The 23,868-nt window shown below is 42.4% G+C and overlaps 1 protein-coding gene across 1 annotated transcript in view; it reads right to left on the bottom strand.

Moving 5' to 3' along the window:
* Positions 1-23,868, bottom strand: part of LOC146839193 (CD5 antigen-like) — a 416,800-nt gene that overhangs the window by 172,970 nt on the left and 219,962 nt on the right. Inside the window, exon 5 of the mRNA XM_085603211.1 lies at positions 7,368-7,685. Within this exon, the coding sequence (XP_085459337.1) occupies positions 7,368-7,685 (318 nt within the window). The remainder of the gene's footprint in view (positions 1-7,367; positions 7,686-23,868) is intronic.

The raw sequence follows: 23,868 nt of genomic DNA, 5'->3' as shown, positions 1-23,868 counted from the left end.
TTTCCGGCGTCAATGGGCGGAGCAAGGGAGGATGCTGGGGCCTGTAGTTTCCCCCTACTGCGGCCTCGGATGACAGAAGGCGGCAGGGGAAACAAACCACGAAGGATTTGGGGCTGCAGGCTCCTCACGGGTGCACAGGATGGCAGGTAGGTGGAGCGCTATGCTCAGGGTGATGGATTTCACAGCAAGGCCCCCCGCTCCACCGAGGGAGCCTCGGTAGATATAGCGCCTCCGGGCGCGTTTTCCGGCGTCAATGGGCAGAGCAAGGGAGGATGCTGGGGCCTGTAGTTTCCCCCTACTGCGGCCTCGGATGACAGAAGGCGGCAGGGGAAACAAACCACGAAGGATTTGGGGCTGCAGGCTCCTCACGGGTGCACAGGATGGCAGGTAGGTGGAGCGCTATGCTCAGGGTGATGGATTTCACAGCAAGGCCCCCAGGGGTCTTAAAAGGGAGAATGACACTGTATGACAACACAGATTTACCCTCACATCCCCAGCCACATAGGAGCTCCTGTGATTAGATTAGTGAAGGGGCTAGAAGGGTTCCCTGACAGATCATTGACAATGAAAATATCAATGTAAAAATGATCAAATCAAAAATACAGGATACAAAAATATCGACTTTGAAATACTAAAACCGGTAAGTACAAAAATATCGAAAAATAAATATTGTTTACAAAATTATAGTTTTATTATTAAATATCGATTTTTTAAATATGTATAATTTAAAATGTTAAAATAAACAAAAAAAATTGATAACAGTAATTTATAAAAAAATTAAATATATTTAAATGTATATTTTAACAAACATACCAAATAAACATACTTTTTAAAATGTTGAAACACACACACACATATATATATATATATAAATATATATAAACACACACACATATAAGAAATATTTGAATAAACTACTATTTTAAATAATAATATATTTTAATAAGTCATAAATATTATACTAGTATAAAATATATATGTATACATCTTTAAATTATACATATTATTATTACAATAAATAAAACAAATAATTATGTAAATCACAACAATATAAAATACATTATTAACGACAAAATAAGTACATATATATTTCCCACTACTTTAAAAAAAAACATTTTTAGACTAAATAAATATAAAAATAAATGTTCCCACCTAATACAACACAATAACAAAAATGTTTATATCACACAAAAATAAAATGTACTACTCTTACTACACTGAATATAAAATTACATAAAATATTACATTGCAAAATAATATAATTTTTTATACGCACTACAATTAACACAACAATAAAAATTATACTCAACAAAAATAAAACATTTAATTTTCCCACTGCAGTCAGTGCACCAGTAGGGAAAATGGTGGATTGCGGAAGGGTAACATTTACTACTCCCACTCTAGTTGGAGCAACAGTAGGGAAAGTGTTGGTTAACGGAGGGGTAAAATTCACTATTACAACTCCGGTCAATGCAACAGTAGGGAAAGTGCTGGATTGCGGACGAGTAAAATGTATTATTCCCACTCCAGTCAGTGGAAAAGTAGGGAAAGTGTTCGGTTGCGGAGGGGTACAAATTACTATTCCCACTCCAGGGAATGCAACAGTAGGGAGAGCGCTGGATTGTTGAGGGGTAACATTTATTATTCCCATTCCAGTCAATGGAAAAGTAGGGAAAGTGTTGGATTGCAGGGCGTAAAAAGTTACTATTTCCACTACTGTCAATGCAACACTAGGGAAAGTGTTGGTTTGTGGGTGGGAACAAATTAATATTCCCACTCCAGTCAGTTCAACATTAGAGAAAGTGTTGGAATGTGGAGGGGAAAAATGTACTATTCCCACTCCACTAATTGTAACAATAAAAACAATTAAAATATCTTAAACAAAATTCAAAAAATGTAAAAACTTTAAATACATTTAAACAAATATGTTGAATACAAAATATATTTAGTATTAAAAATGTAAAATTGATTTACCTCCCAGCCCATACCCCTACAAAACACACATCTAAATTTAAATATTTTACACGCACAATTAACATAATTATTTATCAATTAAAAAAATATTATTTCTGAAAATCTAAATTATAAATTAATTAAAATTAATTAACTTCCCACGCTTTTTTAGCATAGGCCCCAGAACCCCCACCTAAAATTAAATGTAAAAAACAATTAATAGCACAATTAATTAATTTACAATTAAGTAAATATTAATATTTCAACAAGTAATTAACAAATAAAATAAAATAGTTTACACCCCACCCTTTAGCTGTATGAACCCCACAACCTAAACCTTAAAAACATTTAATTAAGCAATTAACAACATTGCCAATAATCACCAGCATAAGTTCAATCTTTCTTGAACGAAACTTGATGTCTGGAGCGCATGTTGCCTGATGACGCTTAAAATAAAGGATGGCCTTACGTAAAGAATTTGCTCAGTCTTACTTATTGGAAAAGACATCTTGGGAGTGCACCTCTTCACGTGTATACAGTTTCTATTCTGCTTTGCAGTATGCGCTTAACAGCGGCAGGTGCAGGAGTTGTATGTGCACACCATCTCTCATTACCTTCTGACAATCAAAAGAGGAACTTAGCGGTTAAGTGTGGCTATTGTGGTTGGTTGTTGCACATTTTTTAAAAATAATCATGAATTAATTATAATTAAATTACTTTTCACCCTATAGCCCTATAAACCCACAAAACACTATACAACTAAAAAACACAACATTTAATTATATTAAGCTTTATAACTACTGAAAATTTAATTAATATTGCAGGAAATGATATTTTAAACAACTATATTTCTACAAACGATATTAATGGTTTCTATATTGTATAAATTGATATTACTCACCATCAATTCGATATTTTTAACTCGATATTATCGTAGTTCAGTTTTTGTACCCTTGATATTCTGACTCATTACCAGCTGAAAGGGGTGTGTTAGAGAATCTTAGTCACACCAATGGGATGGCTTTGCCAGATTTAACCATTCAGGAGAAAGTTTCTCCTTCTTGGAATTTAGAAGAATAGTGATTTCTGGGGCAACAATATGCCACACTTCGGAGGAAGTCGTCATACCTGAGGGTGAAACTCTGCTTCCCATTGGTCAGGTTTGTCCCCCTGCTTGATGCCCAGGAAGACTGCATAAATATTGAAGAGTTGCCAAGCAACTAAGATATGCTGCCTGAAACAATAAGGAAAAGAAGGACTGCCCTGCTGAAACCCTGATCTGCACCTGAAGGACTGTACTTTGAAGGACTCCACCTGCTGTACAATCTGGTACTTCAGCCCTAAGGACTTTGCCTGGCCTTACAAGGATAAAGGAGTGGGCTCCCTGCAAACTGCAGAGCTCACCTGCATCATTTCCACCAAGAAGTCTCCATCCTGGAGTGCGTCCAGTGGATTTTTATGGATTTGCCAGGTGCATTGAGGGAATTGTAGTCCCAATTACCCAAGGACCATCTCAGAGTTTCTAGACCCTGGGATTGGTGTTTTAGACACTTTGAACCATCAAGAGCAACTTCAGGATGAAGTTCCAGACTTTTGAGCAACTTTTGGAAAAAGCTCCATAAGGTGACCAGCCAAATGTCGAGAATCAAGCCGACTACATCGAACTGCGAAGCTGCCTGGATTTTAGGTCCATCCCAATGAAAGCTCCAGAGCTCAAGACTCCCAGGATATGACTGGGGCCTCATGTAGGATCAGGCCTACAACGTTGACCCGGATACAGCTTGAAGAAGAGACTTCCTCCACGTTTGAGCAAAACTACTCCAGACAAGTCTCTAGGTGCGAAGGTCAAATTTTGACTGAGACCTCCTGCTTAATGTGACTGACCAGGGTCCATTGCGGTCGGCATCAAATTTGGATTTTGTCCTGGTCAAGCGTATTCTAGATGTCTCAATGTGGCACCCTTGTTTTTTAAACACTAGACAGTGTTTATTCTTTACAAATGTATACCTCCAGTTCCCCACATTGGGTTTATGTAATTTTTAAGTCTATTTGTTCATAAAATTGCAACCTATTTTTGTAAATTGGTGTTGGACTTTTATTGTGTATTGTGTCTTTTCTATTTAATGTATTGTTGTTTTCAAATGATTTACACTCCTGTCGCCTAAGTTACGCCTGTGTGCTCGTTGTAAGCTACCAAGGGTTGAGCAAGGAATACTTTATTGAGACCTTGACTAACCCTTTTATTGTGTTAGTGGCCTAATTATAAGTGGTAGGTCCCTAATTATCAGTACAAATAAAACACGTTCCAACAAGATGTAATCACAATGATGGAAAGGGAAGATGTACTGTAGAAGGAGGTGTAATCATAATGGATGTAAAGTAATGAAGTGCTGTAGGGTGAGGTGATATCACTCTGGATAGAAAGAGAAGTAGTGCTGCAGGAGAATGTGTAATTAGAAGAGATGGAAAGGGAAGAAGAGCTGTAGGAAGAGATGTAATCACATTGGTTGGAAAAGGAAAAGCGGTGCAGGAGGAGGTGTAATCACACTGATGGAAAGGGAAGAAGTGCTGCAGGAGGAGGTGTATTCACACTGATGGAAAGGAAAGAAGTGTTGCAGGAGGAGGTGTAATCACACTGATGGAAAGGGAAGAAGTGCTGCAGGAGGAGGTGTAATCACACTGATGGAAAGGGAAGAAGTGCCCTATCACCGACCATGTTCAATCTTTACGTCACCCTGCTGGCCAATCTCGTTAGGAGGCGTGGCTTTGCTCTGGTCTCTTACGCTGATGACTCTCAACTTCTCATCTCCGTCACATATCAGCCAGAGACCACAGCAGCCAGGTTCCATGCCTGTCTCACTGAGATCATGGCCTGGATGAGTCAGAGCTATCTGAAAATAAATACAGATAAGACAGAGGTGATGGAGTCTGGGCCGGGCCAGCCCCTGTGGAACCGGTCTTGGTGGCTAACCAAGGCCGAAGAATGTCCCTGCCCAGTAGAGAAGGTCAGGAATTTAGGGATCATTTTCGATAACAAACTGAATTTCGGTGCCCAGGTATACAGCCCTATTTCATCGTTTTTTTTTCTCTTAAAAGTCTTGAGAACTTTTTTTCCATTTATTCCTCAAGAACTACAAATGACAGTGATGGTAGCTCTTTTTCTATCAAAACTAGATTATAGCAACACTCTATTCCTGGGAATTGATACATTCCAACTACAAAAACTGCAATCCCTACAAAACGTTGCAGCGAGACTTCTACTGGGCATACCCAGAGGATAGCCAACCTCAGCTGGAATTAAATCACTTCATTAGCAGCCCAATAAACAGCGCATAGAATTTAAATCTTTAACCCTTGTGCATAAGGCAATTTATGGGGGTGGTGCTGAGGACTTTCAAAAACTATTCACAACATATGTTCCTTCATGTGTTCTCAGATCGGCTGGTCAAGGTCTCATTTAAATTATGAAGATAAGACGGGCGAGATGGGGGGGTCGAGGAATAACACACTGTGCGGCTAAACTCTGGAACAAACTGCCACTCCCCATGCAGCTGCAACCTAACCTCCAGCTTTTCAGGAAGAGTCTGAAATCCCCACTGTTTCCAGCCGCATAGGCCTTTCTTTCACAATTTCATTTTCCCTGCCCTCACGCTCCAGCGCCAAGACGCCTCGGCATTCGAGCGCTATACAAGCATCTAAACATAAACATAAACTGATGATAGGAAAGAAATGGTGCAGGAGGAGGTGTAATCACACTGATGGAAAGGGAAGAAGTGCTGTACGAGGAGTGTACTCACACTGATGGAAAGGGAAGAAGTGCTGTAGGAGGAGGTGTAGTCATACTGGATGGAAAGGGAGGAAGTGCTGTAGGAGGAGGTGTAATCACACTGGATGGAAAGGGAAGAAGTGCTGGTGGAGGAGGTGTGATCACAATGGATGGAAAGGGATGAAGTGCTATAGGAGGAGGTGTAATCACACTGGATGGAAAGGGAAGAAGTGCTGGTAGAGGAGGTGTAATCACACTGGATGGAAAGGGAAGAAGTGCTGGTAGAGGAGGTGTAATCACACTGGATGGAAAGGGAAGAAGTGCTTGTGGAAGAGGTGTAATCACACTGGATGGAAAGAAAAGAAGTGCTGTAGGAGGAGGTGTAATCACTCCTGATGGAAAGAAAAGAAGCTGTGCAGGAGGAAGTGTCATCCCACTGGATGGAAAGAGAAGAAGTGCTGTAGGAGGAGGTGTAGTCACACTGGATGGAAAGAAAAGAAGTGCTGTAGGAGGAGGTGTAATCACACTGGATGGAAAGAAAAGAAGCGGTGCAGGAGGAAGTGTCATCCCACTGGATGGAAAGGGAAGAAGTGCTGTGTGAGGAAGTGTAATCCCACTGGATAGAAAAGGAAGAAGTGCTGCAGGAGTATGTGTAATCACACTGGGTGGAAAGGGAATACGTGCTGTAGGAAGAGGTGTAATCACACTGGATGGAAAGGGAAGAAGTGCTGGTGGAGGAGGTGTGATCACAATGGATGGGAAGAGATGAAGTGCTATAGGAGGAGGTGTAATCACACTGGATGGAAAGGGAAGAAATGCTGGTAGAGGAGGTGTAATCACACTGGATGGAAAGGGAATAAGTGCTGGTGGAAGAGGTGTAATCACACTGGATGGAAAGAAAAGAAGTGCTGTAGGAGGAGGTGTAATCACACTGGATGGAAAGAAAAGAAGCGGTGCAGGAGGAAGTGTCATCCCACTGGATGGAAAGAGAAGAAGTGCTGCAGGAAGAGGTGTAATCACACTGGGTGTAAAAGGAAGAAGTGCTAGAGGAGGAGGTGTAATCCCACTGGATGGAAAGGAAAAACGCTTTCTAGGAAGAGCTGTAATCACACTGGATGGAATGGAAAGAAGCACTGTGGGGGCAGGTGTCATCATAATGGATGGAAATGGAAGAAGTGCTGTTAGAGGAGATGTAATCGAAGTGGATGTAAAGAAACATTGCAGGAGGACATGTTATCACTCTGGACAGAAAGGGAAGAAGTGGTGCAGAAGGAGAAGATGTAAAGGGAGGTAGAGATGTACGAGGAGGTGTAATCACTCAGGATGGTAAGGGAGAAAGTGCTGTAGGAGGAGGTGTAATAAGACTGGATGGAAAGGTAAGAAGTGCTGAAGGAGGAGTTGCAATCACATTGGATGGAAATGTAAGAAGTGTTGTCAGAGGAGGTGTAATAATACTGGACAGAAAAGGAGGAAGTGCTGTACGAGGAGGTTTAATCATAATGGATGGAAACAGTAGAAGTGGTGGGAGGACTCTCCTAGAGAAGGGTGATCAAGAGGTTGTGGATGGGGAAGGCCTGTACTCTCCATTGCCTGTTTTTGTTGAGTTTTTGGATTCCATGGCAGCCAGAAGTGGTTTTGTAGTTCTTACCTGTGCAGTTCACTGCTGCATATCTTCCATCATAACAAAATTCCTGTGTCTTTCTGCTGTAAGGACACTGCCGAAGTGTGTTTTCATTGCCTTTGCATTTGACATCAGACATCCCAATTGGCTCATTTTTGTTTGCTCCGAAGGCTGAGGCTGGAGGGACTGAAATTGGAACTCCACAGTTCAGCTCTCTACACACCACAGCAGCATCTTTCATGTCCCATTGACTGTCGCAGACTCGTTCCCACTGGAAAAACAACCTCACCTGTACAATCCCAGCACAGGGGGCTTTGGAGTTTGTCAGTCGAACTTTTGCTGTGTCTTAAAAGAAGGAAAATATATTTATAGATAATCATTAATATTTATTCAACAATATCAAGAACTTTTTTCCCACTGTCTACCATGATTAAAGGAATAAAGAGACAGCTAAAGAAAGCTGTTTTAATCATACTTATGTGGACACTGATAACTTCTGAGGTCAGAGGTCAGTTCCTATCACACTGTTCTGTATTTCCACACTTAAATTTTTTTACATGCACACATGTAGTTTCCCAGCTCTTGCAGAAAGCACACGATGGGAAACAAAAACACTGGAGACACCATCTGACTGAAAAGTCTATCAGGATTGATGACGTAATCTTGGAATCAGTAGTAATTCGCTGATGCACAAAGTAGATTTCATTCACAAGCACATTTCATATGTATGGGTGGGTAGACAATGGGTCTAAGATTGGAAAATGCATGTTCTGGCTTCTCTTCTCTTGTCCTTGTCAGTGGTTGAAATTCTGGCACATTTACATATTTGAGTTATTAAAGCACAAAGCAGCATCAGTGATGCACAGTCCCTGGCAGGGTATTTTTCCTGATTCTTTCGAACTTGTATGAATGATTCTCAGTGCATCAGGTAAACAATACAAAAAGGATGCGAATAAAATATAAAAATGAGCAATACAAAAAAGTACATTTCTGACACTAGTTTTAAAAACGAAATCAAAGACAGGGGTTAGGAATCTGCTACTCATATGAGTTCAGCTGCAGCACTGAGAGAGAACGCAAGTGTGTTGACAAGAAGAGTGGGGAATGCACTTTCAAAACGACTTTTCAATTGGAGAAAAAAAGTATTCAATTGAATGTAAATTATAGCCCCATGTTGGACATGACCCTTTCTACAGGGTCAGCTGCTAAGTTTTTGCTTTCACCCTCCTGTCTTCTGAACCCATTTCTGTAGGCTGTTAGGACTCTGAGCACTTTACATCTGCTAACCAGTGCTAAAGTGCTTCTGGTCTCTCCCTTTAAACATGGTGAAATTGCCTACACCCGATTGGCACATTTAATTTACTTGCAACTCTCCAGTAAAGTAGTGTAATATGTTTCCAGGGCCTGTAAATTAAATACTACTAGTGGGTCAGAAGCACATGAGAGGTTTTTTCCACATGGTGTGGGGCTGCCCAGTCATCCAAGGATATTGGCTTAACATGTTCAGGACCCTCCTGAAGGTGTGGTGTGGTAATGTAAATTTTCATTCTCAGGGTAATATAACAAAGAACTTGGCAAAGAAACTGAAATATCAAAAGACATCTTTATTAAACTCAAATGAGTGAGGCTACGTCGCCCAGGAGCACCTAAAGCAACTGAATGAGGCAGCCTCCAGAATGGTCTTAGCTCAGACCTTTTATACCATTTATTATGCCCTAGGCATGCAAGGGAGTTGTACCAGTCACATTCCTAAACAAATGAAAAAGCTAGAGAGGCAACACCGCCCTTACTTTACAAGTGGTCATTCACATATTTTCGCTTCAAAGAAAAAGCAGAGTCATGATGACATTCCCACATGTCAGTTCGTTCAGCCCACAATTATTTACCCAGCAAGGCTCAGAACCCTCATCAGATATCAGCAGACCCCAATAAAAGTGGGCACCTCCTCCTCGTAAAACAAGCCATAAAGTAGGAAACAGAGTCAGATGTGAAAGAGATTAGTCAGGGTTCGTGTGGGATGAAAGACTTTATGATGTGTCGAGCCCTGATGCTAATCTCATTTGGCCACAGTAAAAGGAACCGGCCGGACAGGATTGACCTCGGGCAGCGGAGTCAGTTTGCACAGGTCACAAAGAAGTCACAGAAGGTGTACGTGTCCTTTAGGCCTATGCATGGCCTTAGTGCACAGCCTATGTGAGGGCAACCACAAAATGGCTACTGTTCTAAAATGGAACCCGAGGGTTCAATATGTAGTATCGTATACAAGGTGAATTCATTGGTGAAACATGACGAAAACACTCGTACATACCGCATTTATCATTTGCGGTTCGCTGATACCAAAATCGGCATGGTAGAGCCATGCCTCCAACGTGGTTCTGAAATTTACAGTACCACAGTGGGCCTGACAATTGAGGCATCACCCAAAATTTCCCTGATTGGCCTCCTGGACGACCTGTGTGGCCCGAGGGCTGACAGAACTCTGTAAGGCTGGGAAAGCTACTGGCAAAATGGGACATCGCCAAGTATTGGAAGATGCTGGATGTCCCACTCTCCCCCATGAAGGAATGGAGTGCAGGTGTGGACGGGTGGGTGACATTAGAAGAACACGTGGAAGCCCCAAGAAACTTTACGAAGTTTGCGGACAATGGTGGGCATACTACCGAGTCAGCATGGGGAGCGCCTAAGGTGGAGGAAGAGGTTCCATTCAGAGGAGAGTTTTATTGTAACTGGCCCCTGGGGTCTCCTGGGATGGACTGCAAAGTGTGTATCTTTTATTTGCTGATTTTGCAAAGAGCAACAAAATGTTATAAAAAACAAATCTGACTGCTTTGTGCCAAACTAACAGTGGGTTCAGCACAGGTTTGTGATTTGTGTGTGACTTTACCCTGACACCAATTTTGGTTGCTGCTTGAGCAGGGCTTGTGTGCAGTCCTTAGAAAGACAGTGATAGAAAGTGTGAGGGCATGTTGTTATTTAAATGACCAGATATCAGCTCTCCATATTTTTATTGAGGTTCAGTACAATTACACAACAGCAATAAGAAATAAGCAACACAAAGATAAAAACAATCCCTCCCTTTCCCTCTCTCTCCCTCTGAGTCAGTACTAATTTGTGTATGAATTGTGCCAATGTGTGGATTTTTCTGTGTGTTACATGGCAGGTATGAAGAAGCAGGTAGGACCTATCTGGGCACCAAACAAGCAAGATCCTCTCAGTATTCTTGGAGTCCCCGTATCATTCCCTTCTACAGTGGGGTCTCAGTGTGAACCGGCGATGCGGGATCCAAACGGGGATTGAATAGGAGTGGCGGATCCAGGAGATATGAATGTGGCTTCTCGCAGTAGCAATCTCCCCTCGCACCCTGCCCATTTCTTCACCTCCCTCATCAATGTTGCTATTTGGTACCTCCCTGGTGTCTTCCCATTCCTCGCCATCTCGCGCTTGGCTAGAATAAACACATCCTGAAATGTACTTGTGGCTTTGGTTTTGGCTGTGTGTGGAAACCGTCCTAGGAGGCAATGGCCAGGGGAATTAGGAATCTCCCTCCCCGTGACATCTGCATCAGTGGTTATGATTCCCCCCAGTAAGTCGTAAGCGAAGGACATGACCTGAACATGTGGAAAATGTGGGCTCCCACTTCGCCACATCGGAGGCAGGCGGCATCGGCCTAGTGAAAGTATCTCATGATGCGCTCCGAAGTTAGGTATGATCTGTGAAGGAGCTAATAATTGATAAGCTTAAAACATGCATTCATGGACACCTTCAAAGTTCACTCTAGCATGGTATCCCATGCCTTTGCCTCGATCGGGGTTCCGATATCCCCCTCCCATCGCAAGCGCAGGTGATCCAGCGGATACTGGGGGTCCTCCCGTATGGCCATGTACAAGCATAAGTAAGTAAATAAATAAATAAATAAATAAAACATTTGACCGCCTTTATGATGCTAGCTGAGAGAGCCGAGTGATGGTAGGTTCGCAGCACCCTCGGCGGCAGCACCCCAGTGTTTCCATAACGTCTACTCGCTCTGTGTAAGAGAAAATTGCCTTGTGGTAGATGAAATTCTGCTCAGCAGTCCTCGAACAGACACATTGCAGAGTCTTGAAATAGGTCGAAATAGGTCTTCTGCTTTCAATCAGGAGTCCTAACCTCTCTAGCTTCCCCCATGGAGCAGTTCTCTTAGCAGTAGAAGGGCTATATCCTGAGAGTAAGGAACCCCGCTATCTGTCTTTTGCAAGCATCGGTTCTAACACCAAGTGATCACCTGCAGCTCCCACGTGGCATCAGGAGAGCTACGCTTCACTCAAGGGAACACTTAGGCGAGGACAGAGAGGGTCTGCACAAATGGATTTTGGGGCATGGCCCGATTCCGCTATCTAGCAATCTATTGTTGCAGTTGGGCTACTAAGTAATAGGCTTCGAAGTCATGGACCGTCAGGTCACCAGTTGCCAGCAAGCATTGCATCGTGGCCAGTGTGACGCATCTGTGGCCCATTTCCCATATGAAGGTAGTTATTAAGGTTTCAAGGTCTTTAAATAGCTCTTACAGGATCCAAAGCGTGAGTGTGCCAAAGAAGTACAAAATGCGAGGCAGTGCCACCATATTTAGGAGGGCTCTTCAGCCCGCCACTGAAAGATGCATGGTCCTCCGAAGTCTATGGATGATCGAAGAGATCGGATGGTGCACCCTACGTTGCCATCTAGGAGATCCTGATGATCGTGGTATATCTTGATCTCTAGGCGGGCCAGACAATGGGGCACCCACTGCAGGTGTCCCAGTCTCTCCGGTGGGGCCTCCTGCGATGCAGTTGGGAAGAGCCTAGACTTCTGCCAGTTTACATTTAAGCCAGACAGGAAGACAAACTGGTCCAGCATGGCTCCGACTCTGCTCAGGTCCTCCTCAGCATCTTGGAGAAGGATTAACAGGTCATCCGCATATGGCGCTATGCAGTGATGGCAGCAGTAAGTGAGCATTGAACCAGACCCTGCAGATTCCGTTAGACTCTAAAGCTACAGATACGCAAGCCGGGCATACAGGATAATTCAATGCTGAGTAAACATTTTCAATAGACACCTCTCAGTCTGGATTACACTGCAAACACAGCACCAATTACATCCAAGCCCTCCTCGGCTGGGGAGAGACAGAGGCACAGATCCTCCTCGACATCTTAGTGCCTTTTGACACCATATCTCATTACACACTGATTGGAAGGCTGCATCCCATTGGAAATCAAGGAGATGCACTGAAATGGATAGCCTCCTTCCTCACCAGAAGGAGACAGAAGGTCCGCCGGACACTTTTCACCTCCAAATCGAACAACCTCATGGCCTAGATGTACTAACATTAGGAATACCAACTTCCTAATTGTGATTTATTAGGAATCGATATTAGGAAATTCATATTCCTAATGTATGAAACTCAGCGATTCTTAGTGGGTTTGCAACTAGACCTATCTTATGAATATTAATGAGGTCAGTCACAGTGGCTTCGGCGACACACAAGATGGTTGCTTAAAGACCGAGCTCCGCTGGGTCCTGGACCTTCAAATGCCTCTTTGGCATTTCTGAGGCGGTGTAGACAGTCGTCTTTACAAGGACAAACTAGTGGAAGATGGAGGGGTGCCCCGCTGCAGCTCTCCTCTGAAATATGACCAGTATCGTGCTCATTATTGCCGTCACAGCCGTTTCCTCAGAATGTTTCCGATTGTTATTTTCAGCAAAAATAGCACGGCATGGCTTTTTCCCCCTTTTTTTCTCTTATTGCTTCTGGTTTTTTTGAGGAAGATGATCTATAATCAAGTTCATTATATTGCTAAATATTTAATTGATTAGACACTGTTCTAGGTATTCTTCTGTTGACTCTATTGCCTGTCGCCTGTGTAAATTATCTGGAATATTTTGACTCCTGGCTGCTGGACTATAGTGTTTTTTTCACCCTTCCTTTATGGGCAGATTGAAAAAGTCACAGTTTGAATTTTCACCTAAAAAGCAATCTACTACTACTTCTAATCGTAGTGCCAACACAGATAGTGGAGGGATGGCCTCTTCTGCTGCTCCACATACCTCTCCCATGCAGCCCTTCCTGAGTAAAACTCAGTCCCCCCTCTTCAGCTACACATAGGTTAAAGCAAGACCCTCCATCGCCTAACATATCGGCATCTTCTGCTGGAGCAGGGTTTTCTATTTAAATCCAAACATCAGTTTTATTTTCGTATGCCATTATTAAAATTACTAATGATTAATTATTAAGTACTAAACTTGTCGTGTTTTTTATTAATCAACCATATTAATGAAAGAAATTATACGTGGGGTTGCATTGCATGGCTAAAAAATAAGTGAACTAAGTTGGTGAGAAAATTAATTAAGTAAATGTTGCTTATGTGATGTTATTATATGTTTGCGCTTTTAAATAATATGTACAAATGGCTTTTGTTGTCGCAAAAGGCTAGTTAAATACATACACATAAGGGTATTAGTGGGAATTAACACTGTATAATCAATACAATGCAGTAACGTTGTTTTGTGTTTCTTTTTAATTAAGTTGACCATTGTGGCCCGTTAAGAAATGGCCGACATCTACAGCCTGCATTTGAGTAGATGAAATATGAAAGAGGCTTTGTGCAGATTGTGACCCTGGCCTCTGCTTGAACTGAAAAGCCATGAAAATGATGACAAATCTGGGATGACCGCCAGTTATCCTTGGAAGTGAACATTTGTCACAAACAAACAATTTGATTAGCTAAACTTGTAATGGTCGCACTGCGAGAGATACATTTTCAGGAAAAGACATCCGTGGAAGTAACAAATTAGTTATGGACTTCCTATTTCCCTGTTTTGAATTTCAAGATATCCAAGTGCGGAGATTCTTTTATGTTGCAAAACGACATCTTTCCTGCCTAACGGATGTTCGAGAGTTCTGTTTGTAACTTTTAATATGTAAAATTCAGTATAAATATAACTAGACTAGAGAGGGTACTTCGCCACTTCTTCCTGAACCTATGATCAGAGGACCGATGCTGACGGAGAGGACGGTGACTTAAGAGACTTAAGAGACTTTAATTCTTTGCTGAGAGACCAGTCCTGACTTAGAGAACGACTTTTAGCCAGAATAGGTAAATATGAGAATAATGATTTTGCAATTGAATGGCTTTTCATATGAATTAATTTAGATAAACAATACTTGTTTGAATTACAGTGTCGGGTGGTTATTTCCTGTTATGATTATTGAAATTTCAATGTGATTATATTGTTTCATCAGACTTAAGAAAATTACGATTTGGTTGCATTGACCTCAAGATATGTGCAGATTGGTTAGGTACTTGTTTCCCTTATACATGGCAGGGATAGAGTGATAGGATGAATGTTGGTGTAATGGGCCCCACCAGCGTATGATGAATGAATGTGCGTGTGACTGTGGAATTACTCTGTTCATGGAAGTAGAGGGAATTTAGGAGTTCTGATCTGCAGCACTTCCACCTCTTATATTGCTTGAGGAGATTCAGGCAGAGCTCCCTTTGTTGAGGAGACTAACAAGTGTAACCAGAACCTAGATGATAAATGGTCATTAATGGAAAATCGTGTCTCCTTTGTGGAGCAGCAGGTAGTGGACTTACATGAGGAAACATCTAAAATTCATCGTTTGGAGAAGGAGGTTGGTCAGATTAAAAAAAATGTGGAGGATTCGTAAAAAAGGAATAGGCAAAATAACTTCCGTATTTATGGTCTCCCAAAGCACTTGAAGGGGATTATCCTGTTTCCTTTTTTACCTCCTTTCTTCCAAAACTGCTGGACATGCGATATTCTACCTCGCTCAACATCCTAAGAGCTCATAGATTAGGTCCTTGTCTTACTTCTTCTATGTTACCTGGAAAACCAAAGAGGAATCGTCATATTATTTCTAAAATGTATATATTTGCTACTGGTTCTTGCTGGTTCTCGCAGCAGCCAAAGCTAAGAGACAAGTGTCCTGGTTGGGTCAAGGATCTTTCTGTATAAAGACGTTTCCTGGATGGCCAGGAGAAGAGAGTTCTTTAATCTTCGACCTTCTTTAATGGCTTTAGGTGCCAGATATGGACTTTTTCGTCCTTGCATTTTTAAAGTGAGTTATCAGAACAATACTGCTATATTTGAGGATCCAGCAGAACTCCAAACATGTACACAAGTCCACACATCAGATGCCATGAATACTGGTGGACCATTCTTCGTGTTGATTTTTTTTTATCTGATACTGTTTGTCCAGCTGAACTCAAACGTCCATACATTCTTATATGTTGGTTATTGTGGATAAGATGGATTAATATACGAGTTGATTTATTCGTCCAACATGTTCTTTGAATGTTTTGCTATTTTCTCTTTGCTCTTTCTATCATCATGATTTGTACCATAATTTATTGTAGTATCTCCTTTTCTTCCCACAGATTTATTTTGTTCGTCTGCACAGTACAGCAGCCCTCCTGAGTGTATATTGTCCTGATGCGGCGTGGACTCCTGACTTCCGGGTGTGTCATCTATTCTTGTTTCGTCACCACCCAATTCCCTTCTGTTCCATTTTTTCCGGTATGTATTCTCAGTAGGACTGTTTGGACATGTACTGTCTCCTCTTCTTCTTCATTGTTTACTTTTCAGATTTTCCCTCTTACCTTCCTTCCTTGTCTTTTTCCTTCTCTGGTGTTTTTTTATTGTTCTCATCCTTTCTTCTTTCCCTTCTCTTATTCCTTCATTTTGCTATCTTCAAAGCAGTGATCCTCAAAGTACGGCCCGGGGGGTGCTTGCAGCCCTCTTGACCTTTACATGCACCCCCTTCCCCTGGTGAACAGAACATTGAGCTGCTCTTTATTTTCTGAGCACTAACATTCAGAAAAACATGTTCAATAAATGGTCAAGCATTTATTAACCTGGAAATAAATGCTGGCCCATTTATTAAAATTGTATTTAGACCTCATTACACAATTCCTAACCCACCCAGGCCCCTACCACCACCCTGCTGGCATCAGTGTGGCTCTCAGTTACAGCACAGACCATACTTTGTGGTCCCTGGGCAAATGTTTGCGAGTACCCATGCTCTAAAGGAACCTTGGTAGACTCCTAGAGATTGTCTAACTCTACCAGTGGGATAACACAGATCCTTGCAGCTTCTGCGTATCGTGGGGGCCCTCAACCTCCAGTGGGCCTCTCTCAGCACAGTGCTCTGGCCGGAGAGCTCCTGATCGAGCCCGGAGGGGGCCCCTCAACGTACCTTGCAGGGGGCTCCCTCAAGTCTCGTTATGCCAGTGACCTCCACTGTGCAAGATTTTACTTTTTATTCAGCTTCCCATGGCACTCTTTCATGATAAGACCACATATTTCTTCCTAAATCTCTTGCATAATGAATCATAGAGTCTTATAGCACTAAGATTGTACTTTCTGATCATCCTATGGTTATTATAGACATGGAATTAGTTCCCCCTTGTTCTCCTTTGCATACATGGATATTTAATAATTCTATATTGCAGGATGCTCAGTCTTCTAGTTTGTATATTATTTTTGCCTCTGATTTTTTTTCATTTAATGACAATGTAGATGTCTCTCCTTCCTTACTCTGGGATACGTTCAAAGCCTGGCACGAGATTTCATTTTAAATTATGTATCCAAGAAAAAGAAAAGTTGTTTACAAGAACATACTGTGTGTAACGCCCTGAACGTCTCAGGATCGTTTAACAGACACGACAATGAGGACGCAACCACTTGTGAAGGGTTAGTTATTTTAATGAAGGCAAATATAATACAAGGAATAAACAAAAGTTATAGTCACTGGAATCCTCCAGGCTAAGTACGTTACCAGCCCACAGCACGGATGGTCCTAACCGTCCTCTGCATATACGCCGATCCCGGCGTATGCCAACAGAGGGCAGAAATGAAATGGCCGACAATGCCAATCGGTAGGCTGTGAGGGGCACGAAGAGTGTTGGGGAGAATCGAGGAGTCAGGGAAACACCCAGCCGGGGTCTCTACCTGAAGGGAGCAGCCGCTCAACCTCTTCCTCAGACTGCACCGGGACTCGGAGTCACCTCCTGGTGATGAGTCACCGATACCCCAATCAAAAGCAAGAAGACTGAACCGAGAGCAGCCGCTCGATCGATCCTGTGGACTTCCGAGTCTGTAACGTGGCAAACACCTCCTGGTGTGCGTTACAGCTGGCAGTCCCTGTGTCTCTGGTCGGACTGAGAGTTACGACTCCAACCAGCAAAAGCGCCACTGCGCTTGGACTCAGCCGAGTCAAAAAGCGAAGCTCAATGGTTGACCGGTAGAGCTTCCGGGTCCTTCACAGGTGACGATGGGGCAAGACACGGCCCAGGGAGTAACGACTCGACCTACCTCCGTTCTTGCCTTACTGGAGCACCACTCCGGAACACTGCTCTTCACGAAGCAGGTACGTCGGTGTAAACACAATATCCGACAGCGTTGTACCTCCCGGTTCCTCCCTTTATAGGGCGTGTTTTCCTTGAGTTATGTAACAGCTCTCCTGTTTCATAAGGGCGTGTTTTCCTTGAGTTATGTAACAGCTCTCCTGTTTACATAAGGGCGTTTCCCTTGAGTTATGTAACAGCTCTCCTGTTTACATAAGGGCGTGTTTCCCTTGAGTTATGTAACAGCTCTCCTGTTTACATAAGGGCGTGTTTCCCTTGAGTTTTGTAACAGCTCTCCTGTTTACATAACCTCTCAACCGCTAAGCATCCTGGGAGATGTAGTCCGTTTTCGCTGGTTACCGTTTTCCTCCCCTCGTATGACAGGAATTCTTGACACTGTGTTGCTTTTGTCAATTAAATCTTTGGAAAATATTTTTTTCCTCTAAATTGCTTTTTACCTTATAGCTTTGCTTCAAGACAATTGCAATTTAATACTATTTCCACTGTGGAACTGACTCTATACTTCTTAGTAACAATGACCGATATTATGGTGGAAGAAATAAAGCTGGTAGATTATTGGCAATTGGAAGAAAGGAGCAATACATTATTGACTCGATTTCAACATCATTCGGGCAATTCACAGCTAATGTTAGAAAAATGTGTTACATTTAAAAAAAATCCCTTTATGCTTCTGAATTAACTTCTCATCCTTGCATAATTGTAGATTATTTAGATCACACCCCTTATGCTGCTCCCCAAATCTGGGTTTTGCATTTTTAGAGAATAACCTTACTTCTGAAAAATTGCCACAGACTTAGGAATGCTAAAGTTGGGGAAAACACTAGGATCTCATGGTTTCACAGTGAAGTTTTTTCTAGGGGTTTCTTTGACTATTTCTTTTTGGAATGAGGTGTGGGTACATGTATACAAAATCTCTAGATCTACAAGTGTTACACAGTCCCTATTTTTTATTTATCACCAACTTTATTTACTCCTTTGTAATGCTTCACTTCTCCTTTATAATTCCTGTTAAATGTTGGCCTCACAATTTTCCTGAAGCAAATTTTATACATATACTATTTCATTGTCTTAAAACACTTTCTTTCTGGCACATGATTTGTCCTCAAGTCAAAAAGATTTTCAATGTGAATCACTCTTTTAATATTCCTTATCTTTTTTAGGAACATTGACCAATTCTCTTATTCCATCTTTTCCGAAAGATATATTATTAGATATTGTATTAGTGATTGCTATTCAGCACAGTAGTTTTAAATGTGAAATGCCAGTTAAGTTATCATATTAGGTATGGTGGGTTCCCATCATAAGTTGGATACCATGTATACTATGCAATGTTAACCTTCTCATAATGTGAAATTGTTATGGTTACCTCTTAATACGTTTCTTACCCAAGTTGACAGTGGTGTACAAAGTTCTATACCTATATTATCTGAAACCTTTATTCCTCCATGAATATTCTATCTCTCCGACCTCCTTTTACATTTAAATGCAATTTGTTTGTTCTATTTATACAGTTATTCTTGATTTTTAGAGGCTAAATTATAGATGTTAATGGTGATATTCTTTGCCATAATATTCATGATATACTATAAGGGTGCCGATTCCGATCCGTTAAAAACATTTCCCATACAAATCGTATCCGTATTTTTTTACGTACGACTCGTACAAGTCCCGTACTTATGGGGGGCTGGGGGTATGTGCTGGGGGTATGGTGCGTACATACGGGGGGCTGGGGGTATGTGCTGGGGGTACGGCGCGTACATGCGGGGGGCTGGGGGTATGGTGCGTACATACGGGTGGGGGGTTTCGGTGCATACCGGGCCCCCTTTTCCTCGTGCATCACGGCGTACTTAGCATTTCCGGCACTTTTTGGCTCTCGTAATAATATTGCCGTGCGGAGTGCTGTGGGTACGAATCGTACTTACTGGTCCGTAAAACGCTGCCTGACTCCGTGCGGACGTCGCGTACGCACTGTCCCGGATCAGAATTTTATGTATTTTTTTGCCTCACAGTGTTTTTTACGATTCATACGAAAATGGTATTTCTGTACGAATCGTACTTGCTTGTTTGTAAGGTGGTTTTCCAGGGTACGAGTCATACGGAGAAAACGCTCCGTATGACGATTCGTACACGGGTTTTACAGGATCGGAATCAACACCAAGATGTTTTCTTTTATCCTTTTATGTTTTCCCTATCTCTTATTCCCTCTTTCCCACCTTCCCTCCTTTCCTTATAAAATTATAAAGACTTTAATGTTTTTTCTCTAGGTTTTTTTATACAGAATGTTCATTATTTTTAGATTAATTTATATTTGTGTTATGCTGTATATCATGGATTAAAAAAAGTCTTTAAAATCTAAAATGAGGTAGGTCGGAACTTGCAACCCATTAGGTATCACAGTCATCACAGGGATGGTGGGCTGCTAGGCTTAACAGACCACCATGTCCATGAAAGCTTTTTATTAAAGCAGTCTTTTGTTGTTAAAAACACATCCCATGTTCCTTAAAGGGAAATGGGATATGTTTAAAAAGAACAAATCAAACTAGGGGGTTAATTTTTTTGTATAAAGCTGTGGTCCATGGGACTACTGCCTGCTCTTAAAAATAATTTTTACATTCTTAAAGTGGAAGGGATTTGAACCTGTGGTAAAGTATTACTGTTTTGCAACCAGAATTCGGTCATAAAACAGTAATACATGCCATACCAATTAATGTATTTGGAAGACACGCTTCTTCCAAATACCAAATTGCAAAAGCAAAATGTGATCCGGTAACTTGGTACTGAATAGTATGATGGGCTTTGTATACTTGAAAACTGCTTTGCACATCTAGCTTCATAATCTACAAGTGGCTCCACTAGGACAGAAGATGCACTGTCGCACAAGCCCTAATCACCAGCAGACTAGACTATGGCAACACCCTCGACTCAGGGATCCCCACTCACTTCCTACAAAGACTTCAGACCATACAGTACATCACAGCCACAATCATTCTTGAACTTCTGCAACAAACCCACACCACCCTCCACCTCAGAAAACTCCACTGGCTCCCCATACATATGTGTTGCCAATTCAATCTGATGATCCATGCGTACAAGGCACTTCACAACCAGGGACCCACCTACATCAACCACCGCCTGAACTTCCATCAAACTTTCAGACAGTTACCTTCCGCATCTCTCTCTCTCACCTATCCCCCCAGCATCCAAGGAAGCAAAAGTGGAGGACGCTCATTCTCCTGCCTCACGGGGCAGACATGGAACAACCCCCCCCCGCGACTACAAACCTCTGCCTCTCTCCTGGAATTTCGAAGGGCACTAAAGATCTGGCTGTTCGATTGAGCCTTCGAGCCCCACCAGCGCCTAGATAATCTCCAGGCTAATTAGCTGCACTAAAGACATCCCCTGATTGATTGTTTCCCAGCAAGCAAGAGCACTGGTGCAGATAAGGGCCAGGATTACAAGAATGTAAACATAAATTATGCTCCAGTGGTGATTTTTCGCGCTGAAGAGGACTGGTTCATTAAGCAGTATTAGAAGACTGTGGTGTAAACCATTGTCGCTGTTACAGCTCTCTGTTTTCCTTTTTTCAAAGCTGTTCTTGTTCTTTAATCTGAACAGTCATATCCATAACTGCCAAAGTTTTAGGTTATCAACATGTCACAAGATAAAAGGCATAGTTTAATTCTTCCCTTAACCCCTCGTCAAAAGATAATGGTGTGCAATGGCTGCTGTCATGAAGTGCTGGAAGTTTACCTAAATCAAAGTAGTATATCTCATTCTCATAAGATCATTAGAACTGTCTAAGTTGATCAGAATTTGGCACACTCAGGAGACAGGACATGCCACGGAGCAAGATGGCAGATTCTTGATTGCACTCCTTCCCATAGGAGGCCGGTGGGCTACATGAAAGAGACACCAGGGAGAGAAACTGAGACAAACTACCACATGCAATGGGGATAAAGATACATCATCCTTTGTGGGCCATCTACAGCCCGGAAGAGCTTGTCGGAATGTAAGGGAAACCCAGAGGTTGGTGAGACACTGCTGCGCGCTGTAGACAGAAGGAACAAAGTCTGCCGAGTTGCGTAGAAGACAGAACCAGGCAGGGTTACGTTATATGTATTCATAAAGTGTACCATCACCTTCAATATTTTTGACATTATACTTTGTCCACAGAATCTGGATTTCCTTGATATTCTGTCAGACAACCAGGCCACTTGCACAAAGACTGGTTCACTCAGTAATAAACCAGGTTTGACATCAACCATAAAAACTTTGCAAAAAAAAAACACCTACAACATTGGCATAGTGACACAAAAAAACCCAAGGGAGACAATGTTAATGTTTTATGACCAAATTAGAACATGATATGTCAAGCATGCTTTAAGGCGGTCCAAGAATGAAAGAAACAGACATGAGGTACACAATCTGGATAACTGGGTTTTACTCCCTACCAGAATGTAGAGAACCTGATCAAGATGGTGGGTCCAATAAATATCTTGGTAACCAAGGGCCCTCCTAAAATCATAGGGGATGAACCGAGTCACTGTGTGCAACTTTCAATGCAATGACACATACACAGTGTGCAAGCCATCTGTCTTATGACATCTTCCAAGTAGTTTAGACAACTCCTTTACTTCAAAACTGTAGCTGGGAACAAAAGGTTTTCCCGCCCAACTAGTGAATCACAAGTGCTAGCCAACATGTTAGAGACATTTATGTAGGAGCTTACTTAAATTATCACAATTATGGGCTCCTTCAATTGAAAATTGTCTGAACTATATTCAGAAAATAAATCGATCTATACTGAGCTGTCGACTAACCACAAACAATAAGCCTGTCTGTGCCCATCCACACCTTGACCATGCCCTGTGCCAGGACCCATGGATCTCCATCTACCCACAGCTATACCAGCACCAAAATAAGTGCCCTGAACCTGGGCCCCGCAGTGACCTGCTGCCATTGTCACTTCTCCTGCAATGTCCAAGCACTCTCCCATGGGACGCACCTATTACAGCTGAACCAGGACAAATCCAACGCCTCCTGATCAACTCTCACTCACTTCACAAACATGCCAACGAGATCTGGGAGACTATCACCTCCCTCACTCCCAAAATTAGCTTCCTGACCGAAACCCAGCTCAACCTCACATCAGAACCAGAATCACCACCGCCACACCAAACAGATGCAAAATGCTACACCAGGACTGCACCAACAAACTCAGGAGTGGAATAGCCATCATCCACAAAGAATCCCTCCACTACACAGCTGCCACTGACAACACCACACCCATCATGGCACACCTCAATTTCCAGATTAACACACACAGCAAAACCACCATTAAAGACACCCTGGCTTTCAATCCACCAGGACCACGGCCTGCCTTCTGTAAGGCCATCTCTGACTTCATCACCCCTCCAGCCATCAACTCCAAGAACTTCATCTTCCTCTGTGACTTCAACTTCCACATCAATGAGCCCAATGTTGCCAATACAGCCAACCTAATCGAGAGCATGAACAACATAGGCCTCACCCAACAAGTCACCAACCTCACGCACATCACTGTGCACACACAGGACCCTATCTTCACAGCCAGTGACAGGATCAGGTACAAAAATGCTTTGGAGCTCACATGGTCAGATAAATCGATTGTCCATTTCTCTATCACATCCACCCTCGACACCTCCCCAGACCAGACCAGCACCTCACAGGAGCTGGAACAAGGAGGCCAAAAATCTTTTGACCACACTTTACTGCCTCTGCCCCTGACACCTCTTCCACTCTGTAGGTGGCTGTCAAAAACCTCAATTTATGAATCACTAAATGCACCAACATAGTCACCCCGGAACTTAAATCCAAAAAAGTACCTGCAAATGAATAGAAATGATCTGGTGCACCAGCAAGGAGAAAACTTCAAACTGTCTCTCAACAAATACCACTGTCTCCTGGAGAAAGCAAAAAAGGACTCCCTGACCACCATCCTGGAAACCAGCTTTAACCACAGCAAGGAACTCTTCAGATTCATAAAAGAGTTCTCCCACATCCTAGCATCCGAGAACACCATCACTCCCTCTCAGGAGCTGTGCGATACCCTTGCAGACTTTCTTCACAGCGAAATCGCTACCATC

This window comes from Triturus cristatus, chromosome 4_2 (genome assembly GCF_964204655.1).
Source record: "Triturus cristatus chromosome 4_2, aTriCri1.1, whole genome shotgun sequence".
In the NCBI taxonomy this organism is placed as follows: domain Eukaryota; kingdom Metazoa; phylum Chordata; class Amphibia; order Caudata; family Salamandridae; genus Triturus; species Triturus cristatus.
This window is presented reverse-complemented; position numbering and strand designations above follow the sequence as displayed.